At 46.1% G+C, this 9497-nt stretch overlaps 1 protein-coding gene across 1 annotated transcript; it reads left to right on the plus strand.

Moving 5' to 3' along the window:
- Positions 1–11: 11 nt before the first annotated feature.
- On the plus strand, positions 12–8920 carry dnai3 (dynein axonemal intermediate chain 3). The gene is made up of 22 exons (XM_061298163.1): positions 12–132; positions 842–949; positions 1884–2068; positions 2395–2499; positions 2582–2713; positions 2802–3001; positions 3198–3311; positions 3427–3623; positions 3718–3824; positions 4346–4435; positions 4552–4647; positions 4981–5100; positions 5346–5419; positions 5503–5653; positions 5739–5841; positions 5974–6092; positions 6182–6242; positions 6362–6504; positions 6594–6801; positions 6918–7009; positions 7200–7325; positions 7387–8920. Exons 2-22 carry the CDS (start codon positions 895–897, stop codon positions 7498–7500), a joined length of 2592 nt encoding a protein of 863 aa, XP_061154147.1. The 5' UTR covers positions 12–132; positions 842–894; the 3' UTR covers positions 7501–8920.
- The last annotated feature ends 577 nt before the right edge of the window (positions 8921–9497 follow it).

Raw genomic sequence — 9497 nt, forward strand, 5'->3', positions numbered from 1 at the left:
TCATGGCAACCAAACAGCCGCTTGCATTTCAACGCCAAAGTGCAAGCAAAGAGCCGCGTGCATTTCAACGCCAAAGTGCAAGCAAAGAGCCGCTTGCATTTAACGCCAAAGTGCAGGCAGGCTGTCCAAGAGGTAAGTGCTCGCCGAAATGTCCATTTGGGCTCCAAGTGGCCTGGCTTTCCTTTGATTGCAGTCGCGGCCGCCACTAAATGGCGAACATGTTGAAGCAGTGAGCTGCTATCTATCAAGTTGCTTCAGCAAACCTTACTCAAATGCGGCTTGACATTTCAACTTCTTTGCTTTATTAGCAATTTGACTGATTACGAGCACTTTGCAATTGCAGGTGTATTAGTATTAGGAAAAAAATGTTTCTTTTCATGGAAGAGTAGCAAAGGTAAGCTACCGCACTACTTACGTATGCCACAAGATGTCGCTAAGCGCTTGCAAAATGACACTACGTTCCCGTAATGTTTGTATGTAAAACAAAGTATGATGATGATGATGATGACGATGACGATGATGTAATTGTGCTTTAAAAAAAAACGGATATAGTGTCTTTACTGGGGTTTTTCTGTTTGTTTTGTTTGTTTGTTTGTTTGCTTGTTTGCATGTTTGCATGTTTGCATGTTTGCATGTTTGCATGTTTGCATGTTTGCATGTTTGCATGTTTGCATGTTTGCATGTTTGCATGTTTGCTTGTTTGCTTGTTTGCATGTTTGCATGTTTGCTTGTTTGCACGTTTGCACGTTTGCACGTTTGCACGTTTGCACGTTTGCACGTTTGCACGTTTGCACGTTTGCTTGTTTGCATGTTTGCTTGTTTGCATGTTTGTTTGACCAAGTGAGTTGGAAGTGGTTTGCCTCCTCCATTGGTGGAACTATCACATGAGCAAGCATGACAACAAAGACAAGCACAACCAGCGGTACAGAAGAAGGTCCAGAGACTCCAGGTAGGCCTAATTTGCAACAGGGTATTGAGCAAGCTCAAGTAACCAACAATGTATTAAGTGGAGGACATTTGCTTGAAAATAATAGTGATTTACCAATGGGATAAAAAAAGAGCCCACCCCAAAAATAAAGTAAAGACCTAATTGGAAGGACAAAAATACGCAAATTCAGTTTACAAAGTAATGTGGCTGTGGGGTGGGCCATACCAAAGTGCTGGAAATGATAGACACATGTCAAAATAGATAACACACAATCGATGCTAATGTTGTAGGTCTGATGTCGGTAAGATGAGTATATGAGTAGGAGTAGTCATGGCAATCAAAAGAGTCCACTTAAGCAAAATGCAAACATGCAATCAAGTTACATTCTTTTGGGATTCTGGGACGCGACACGTCACACACTCTTAATCTGTCAATCAAATGGAAGGAAGGAAGGAAGGAAGGAAGGAAGGAAGGAAGGAAGGAAGGAAGGAAGGAAGGAAGGAAGGAAGGAAGGAAGGAAGGAAGGAAGGAAGGAAGGAAGGAAGGAAGGAAGGTGGACACACCCACCCATCCAGCTGGGAAGTGGGTTTACTTAAGATGGCCGCATTCCCTGCATCCTTTCTGCAACCTTAAGGGGGGAAGGCTTTGAAGAAAGCAAGCGCAGGCCGGATGAAAGCTGTCATTATGCAGCAGCGTGTTTACTGTCCACGCTTCGGGCCTCCACACATGGATTGTCTCCGAAGCAAATCTTGTGGTAAACGTTTCCCGTCACTCTTACAACTCTCACTCCTTGTGTGCTGGAGTTCTTCAGAATAGCGCACAGACTAATTAGAAGGATTTGTTTTGGGATTTTCGAAGCACTATCGTCATTTGAAGTGTGCAACCTAAGAAAAGAAGTCGACTTGTGGCTAGTTTGACATAACACGCACGGTAGTCATTTGAGCCGTTCTTCAAGGTCAGCCAGAGGACATCGTCCCTATGGTCCTGACATCTGCTACTCAGCAGCAGTTTGCTTGCGTCGCCGATGAGGACGTCACAGGGGAGAACCCCTACAAGCTCCTGCAGAAAGATGACATCTTAGAGGACATGAGGACAAAGGCCGCAGTGTCGGATTTCAGCCCTGTGAAGCAGATGATCCTGGTGAGTGAGGCTTATCTTATTGTCCCACTCAGACAATAGCTTCAAGGCACTGTGATGATGTGCAGACTGGCCGGCCCAACGAAAAAGACATGTTTTCTTTGATCATGCATGGCTCATTTTCACTCCGCACAAACATCAACATGTATGGGATTGAACATTATTGGAACAAAACCCAGTCCTCCAGGTGTGTCTTTAAACCACCAACTTATGATCCTCAATGAAGCTACCATGCATGTTTTGGACGCCTGCAAGCATAAGAAGAACATAGATACTCCGCAGGAACATATAACTTGGACGTGACATCCATCCATCCATCCCATTGACAGGATTATCCAGAGAGTGAGCTGTTGCTGGTTTATGACCGAGACTTCACCTATGGCCAAATGTTCTATCTGGCTCTGACACCAGAAGCAAAGGAACGCATCCTCAATGTAAGTACTTTGATTCAAGTCTGTGTGTATTGTTTCCTTTTATGCCACAGTGAGTGTGTGTGTGTGTGTCTAATATTGTCAGCCCCCTGAAGCTGAGCCTGAAGAAGAGATAGAGATTGAGATTGAAATCAAAACTCCAGAAGCAAAGGAATGGCTATCACTTGGCAGTGAAAAAGAAATGGATGAAGAATCTGTCAAAGAGACAAGAGAAAAGGTGCTTGGAAATACTCCATTGGCAGCTTTGTCATTCACTCTATACGAAAGCTTTCATTGTAATTGCCTCTATTCCGTCCGTCTCCAAGTTAATTTACAAGTTCTCCCGAGTTCGGAGGGAGTTTGGCTTGCCGCTCTCGCTTTCGGACCGCAACGCTGCGGATGTCAAAGATGGCAACGTGGAGTGTTTGTCCTACCAAGACGGGCGATTCAACATCAAGCTGTTCCAGAGGGATTGCGCCGTGCAGGCTATCCCCATCCTCCAGAGCAGCAGCGCCCAGACACTGTGGTACAAAAGAGGAAGCTTCAAAATGGCTTTTTCGCCAACCACTTGTTGTATGATTTGTCTTCTTTACTTGGGCCCAGGGGACCCGGCCGGATGTTTCTTCAAGTGCCGACAGTGCCATCTAAACATGGAAACAGACAAGTGTTTCATGAAGCAAATGCAATTCCGAATTTGACAATATCTTTGGTGTGCATTCCAGGAAGTTGATGCGAAATAACTGGACACAGTACACGCCAGCAGTATTGAGGAAAGAGGAGCAGGAGAAGAGCCCTCCACTAAGCTTAAGGGATTTTTGTCATGCAGTGACAAACAGGTCAAACATTTTCTCCACAACAATACATGGGATGGGATGGGATGGGATGGGACCTCCTAGCGTGTGTCAGCACAAAAAGATTCATCAAAGCTCAGCCGCTCACTCCTTTTTCTAGGCTTCTGCATGCCCTGCAACAACAGGAAATTATAAATGTGTTCAAAGACGACTGGATGGCTCTGGGGACGGATACGGACGACATGGACTGGTCCGGGAAGGTGTCCGATGCGTTGATGCTGAACCAGGTCTTTTCCGACCCAAACTACTGTCCTGGCAAGGAGATTATCGCCATGCACTGGCATCCCACCATTCCAAGTAGGTCAAGATCATTTGAGCCAGCGTAAATGGAGACAAGTGGCGCTTTTCACTTTTCTTTGGGCGCATTTCATTGGCATTATTGCTTTTCAAGGTGTGATGGCCGTGGCAATGAGAGAAAAGAAGAAGAAACAACAGCTGATCAAGTCGACCGGGCCGCTGATCGTTTTTTACAGCTTCTCTGACCCCACTCATGCCAAGGTCCGCAGCATGCACATGCTTTGCATCTCAGTGCTCTTTTGCAACTGCCACCACTCATTTGCCCCATCCTTCGGCACCAACATGGACTCACTTGTGCCGACTCGTCCAAATTTCTTTTTCATAGCCTCAAATGACATTTATTCCCCAATAGGAATCAGGGAAGATTAAATAATATACACGAGGGGAACGTCAAGTAGGATCCGATGTGAAAAAGATCCTTCTTTTCCCGTGAGGAATTTGAGAAGATTTATCGACTCACCGGACTGATGGATAGCTGGTGACGAACATAATCCTTTTGGATGATGCGGTTCGTCTCTTGGGTCACAATCGCCCCTTCTGTTCCATCTCCAACATTCTTTAGTTGTCTAAAGTGCTTGTAAAGAAATAAGGATGTATTTGAACACCATGCTGAAGAGCTAGCTGCTTTGTCTTGCCACTCTGGACCTCACCCAATGTACAAAAAATAACTTTGCACAGTCATCAAATGGTGTTGTTTGCACTATATTGTCTTTGTGTTCCAGATATTGCTGGAGTGCCCAGACAACATTCTTGCCTTTGAATTCTGCCCCTCCGATCCAAATATTATTGTTGGCGGCTGCGTGAACGGCCAGGTGCTTGCTGGCTTCCTTTGTGCCTTCCTCGCTGCTTTTGGCCTGGGAAGGAAGCCCTTCCTTTCACTTGGCTGGCCGTTTCATCCATTTCTGCTGCTCCCTTGTGTGTGCCACAGGTGGTGTTGTGGGAAATATCTGCTCACGTTGCACGTTTGCACCCAGTCCAACACGGTCTTCATAAGCATCATCATTCTGTCAAAACGGATACGCTGGTGAGTAGCCAGCCATATCTGAGGTTGATCCAAGAATACTTTCTTCCCTTCCTTGAATTGTGTTCCTGTGATGATGTCAGGACACTTTAGTCAAATGTGGGTGCTTAGACTATCAAAGGATGCTGAGGACAATTTCCCAAATACCGCCTCCATCTGTGCTTCTATTGTCCCTGCACTTTGGTTGTCAGCCCAATGAAGAAATACAATTGTTCAAATGTCATGCATTTCCCTTTCCCCACCAAAATGTGGGATCAAGTTGGGATGGATGAATTGTTGCACTCTTGCTTTGCCCAATGCAAAAGTGCGTTGACTGCTGCGTCTGTCCGTTGACAGGGTTTTGAGGACAAGAAAGACAAGAAAGCTCCACTCGTGCGTTACAGTGCAATGTCAGGGGTGGAGAACGGCCACAAAGCACCAATTACAGATGTCCATTGGCTGCCTCGGTCCTTTGAGGTACGTAAGGCTCATTTTTGCCAAAAGGACACGTCCAAACGTTGAAGTAGTGGCCCAAAAGTCATTCTTGAGAGGTCGTGCCGAACGAGAGCACGTCAAGTTGTTTTGCTTCTACCCGTGCTGGCTATTGATGGTTGAATGCAAGCACGTTTTCAAATGTGCGTTCTTCTTCTCACCACCCATTGTCGCTGCCGCCATCCTTTGAAAGTCTTCAGCGTGGTTGAATTTGCAGTCTCTGCCATTAGGTCAGCGCTCAGGGCGTTCCGCTGGAGAACAAATCCAATCTTTCTGTTCAATTCATCACCTGCGCCCCTGACAGGTACGTCTTGAGAGGGAACAACAAAAAGAAGTCACATAGATCATTGAAGAGACCATATGAACAATTCCCTCTTCTTTCCAAAGCACTTTAATGTTCTGGGACATCCGAATGCCAAAACAAGTGCGCCAGACCATAGCGGAAAAGAAACAGAATGATTCCGAGTCTCCGACGGCCAATTGCAGTGACAACAACGCCTTCAAACACTTGGAGCGGATGTGGAAACCTTTCATGACGGTAACGTAGGATCCAATCATTTCCATTGCTTTTCCCAATAGCTGGCGACATTTGAGAAAAACCCACCTTTTCTTTGATCTTGTAGGTTCCCTTGGGAAACATGGAGAGGAACGGTGATTATGTCCCAATCAAATTCAACCTTTACCCCTTCACCAATAGGCCGAATACTACCAACACCTTAGTGGCAGGTGAGAGAAAAGCTTTGGATTGTTGAGGCTGCACCATCCACCCATCCATCCATCCACCCATCCATCCACCCATCCATTTTTCCACGCTCACGCCATTGATCATGGTTATTGAAAAGTACTCTTTGAATCAAGAAAGCGGTGGCGACGGCTCAGCGCTAGGAACGCCCGACTACAGTCAGCTCCAAGTCCCCTCAGCCAAAGGACTAACACCTCTGGAAGACATCAATACCAAGATTTATATTGGAACACAGGTGAAAGGCCTCCCTCCTCCCAATACCAAGTGCCTTCATGTTCAAATCTTTCCCTCGAACCATGTTGAGTTCCCTTTGCTTTTTGCCAGGACGGGGAGATTGTTTACACCGACTGGAAAATGGAAAGAAACGATCTGGATCAGCTCCTGAGTAAGTGAGGCGGTAGCTTCGGCAAATCCGCTATTTGCCATTTATGGCTAACCGTGGCAATGAGTGGAGTCTCCTCTGGGTCAGATAAGCACCGAGCGATGGGTCTCATGTGTCCAAAGGTCCCAAGCCGCTTCAGCTGCTCAAAATCCACCCCTGCTTGGTCAATACCATCGAGCGCTCGCCCTTTTTTAAAGACATTGTGTTGACTGGAACGTCGCTGTTTGGAAGCTGCAATATTGCCATTTGGAAAGAAGGAGTGTTGGTAAAAAGGCTCTTTCTTACTCGGTCTCAGCAAAGGCATTATTTGTTGTTTCTACCTTTTGACCGACCGACCGACCGACCGACTTCCAGGACGGCCCCCTTTTCCTGTTCCCGAGCTCGGAGGGGCTGTGTACGTCGGCGTGCTGGTCTATGACCCGCCCGGCCATTTTCTTCCTTGGAAAAGGGGACGGAAAAATCGAGGTGTGGAACATTCTTGAAAAGGCGGGAGAAGTGGTGCACGTGCAAGAACACATGACCAGTGGCAAGATCACCTCCATCAAACCTTGGAGCATCTCCTGTGAGTATTTGATCACAGCCAGTTGAGAGCCACAATGTAGAAATGACTTTGGGGGATCGCGTTCACTTTCACACCACGGCAATAAAAGTGTTTCTTGATGTCTGTTTCCATGCCAGCCAAGCAGCACTTCCTGACTTTGGCTGACGATCTTGGAATAGTGCGTGTCTTTCAAATCCCACCCGTCTTCCACATGCCTTACCGAAACGAGGTAATGCAAAAGGAACGTACGTGCCTTTTTCCGCATTATTTTGGCCAACAATCCAAACACCGTGGATTGATTGATTGATGGATTGATGGATTTGGAGTGGATGCCTCGTGGAGCTAATCCGTGTTGATGAAGATTGAATGGGTTGTCATTGATTTGATGAAAAAGACATTTTTCTCTTGCATGTGCATAGAGAGCCAATGTGGGGAAATGCATTCATCAGCAGCAAGAGAGACTTAATGACCTCATCAAGAGGAGAGAAGTGTGGCAAAGCCAGAAGCCGCCATCGCCATCGCCACCAGAGGAAGAGAAGAAAGTGGTGAGCTTGTAATGCTTGACAAACATCATGTTTTCTAAATCCTCATTTTTATTCTCTGAAGGAGCCTGAGAAAGTAGGGACCCCCACCACAGAAGAGCAGGATCTTATGAAGGAGTACAACGATTTCCTAGTGCTTGAGGAAAACATCCTTAAAAGCATGGGACTGACATCGTAACAACAACAACACACACACACACACACACACACACACACACACACACACACACACACACGTTGTTGTTTATGGAGGTAAAAGGTGTTCTTATTTTTGAATGTACAGCTTGAAGCTGATTTGTTTTCTTCCAAGTGAAAGGCACTTGATGCTTGATGATGTTCAAGCTGCTAGCAAGATGTGAATGTAGCCTGACTTGACCACATCCTTGAGCAAACTCTGCGCAGCTCTTTGTACAACGTGCATTCTGTTCAAGCGGACAAACGACATGGAGCAAAGGTGATGGAGCAGTTGTTGAATGTTGTGGAATCACTTCCAAATGGCCAACGATGCAGCTGTCCACAAAGGCTCCAAATGATGGTTGCATCTATTTTTCCCCTTTCTTTGTATTGCCAATTAGTATTGCTTTGGTTTTCTTCAGACGACTTTTGACCCTAACGTAAGAAACATTTTCATTTCATGTTACCATTTCATGATGAAATGCTCGTTCATATATTCCTTCCAAAAAATGGCTTGCTAGCTGGAGGCTATCAAGTCAATTTCCACCCCAAGCAAGGATTGTGAGCTCTTATTTCCGCCTATCCAGCCATCAGTTCAGTGGCGTTTTTTCAGCGCCTCTCAAGGGTGCATCTTGAAAATTGCACATGGCAAGGAAGGAAGGAAGGAAGGAAGGAAGGAAGGAAGGAAGGAAGGAAGGAAGGAAGGAAGGAAGGAAGGAAGGAAGGAAGGAAGGAAGGAAGGAAGGAAGGAAGGAAGGAAGGAAGGAAGTCATTTTGAACCTGCTTTCATTTCACGTCACGATATGTATCTGTTGTTGAGAGCCTTGTCATTATCTTGGGCTCATTTCACATGCTGTTGATAAAAGAACCTTTTTCATGAAAGAGAACTCCATCTTAGACCTGAAGTCATGATTTGACCTTATTCAAGTTTCCTCTAAGCCAGTCTACATGTAATAATAAACAAGCAGAAGGTCATGGATATTTGAAGACTTGTATCTTCTGATCATATTGTCATAGTTTGACGAGGTCTTTCAAGTATCTTACGCAGTGATGCACCTTGCCTCAAAAATGTGGATTGCTTGAATGCACTCAAATATGGTCAGTATCACGTGCACTTCTTCAATAGCTATCGAAACAAGAAGTTTACGTGGTAAAAAAAAAATCAAAGGCTCTTTTTGTTAATGCGACGTGGCCTTTTGTGCCACATTGTTCCCAACGTTTATGAAGAAGGTTTTTCCCCTTGAAGTGGACTGCCTGCCAAGGGCCCTCCGGACACAATTAGTTTCACTCCTCCAAGGCAAGGGAATAAAATGCGGACGCATCAGCGTGCCAAGTCCAACTCAGGTCAAGAGCGGCCCAGCAAACCTATAGTGACTACTTGACAGCTGCTATCTGGGCAGGGAAGAAGTAGGGGCGACTGGAGAAAGGGAAGCTTGGAGTTGGAGGGGGGCTGGGGCCGGGGGGGGGCGCTGCATTATATCCCACGCTCGCTTGCAACACTGAGAGGACCATGAAGAATTGAATGCTGGAAAGCACTGAGCAAGGCTGGTTAGGGTTAACAAAGCTGAGCCCTACCCTAGTTTGAAAGCCTAACACTAGTTTTGCAGCCTACTTTGAAAGCCCAACCCTAGTTTGAAAGCCTGACCCTACCTACTTTCAACCCTTACATGCATACGTGAGGTTGTTTTTTTGAAATCTCTTCAAAATGACATTAAAAAGACACTAGCGATTAGCCAAGTCAACCCTACTCGTTGGTCTCCGGTCTGCCTTGTTTTCCACAAACTCTGGCTCTTTGTTGTTCCCTTCCAGCTCTCGGCCCTCCGACCGGCTGGAAGGAAGGAGGGTCGGGGTGGCTGGTGAAGAAGCAAAGCACCTGCAAATGTATCAAACACGCGAGGCCCATGTCTCCCGACGCGGCTTCTTTTTAGGCTCAGGTTTCACGAGGGAGGGATGGATTAGCCTTTCATTCCAAATGAAACGCTTGTGAGTGACAGGCCAATG

Source organism: Syngnathus typhle, linkage group LG14 (genome assembly GCF_033458585.1).
Source record: "Syngnathus typhle isolate RoL2023-S1 ecotype Sweden linkage group LG14, RoL_Styp_1.0, whole genome shotgun sequence".
In the NCBI taxonomy this organism is placed as follows: domain Eukaryota; kingdom Metazoa; phylum Chordata; class Actinopteri; order Syngnathiformes; family Syngnathidae; genus Syngnathus; species Syngnathus typhle.

Bases quoted from the DNA above. Each gene is read 5' to 3' on its own strand.
- dnai3 (XM_061298163.1), top strand. From the start codon at position 895: ATGACAACAAAGACAAGCACAACCAGCGGTACAGAAGAAGGTCCAGAG. The intron at 2,069-2,394 runs GTGAGTGAGGCT...TCCCATTGACAG, and splicing joins CTGTGAAGCAGATGATCCTG to GATTATCCAGAGAGTGAGCT. The intron at 3,002-3,197 runs GTACAAAAGAGG...TGTGCATTCCAG, and splicing joins AGCAGCGCCCAGACACTGTG to GAAGTTGATGCGAAATAACT.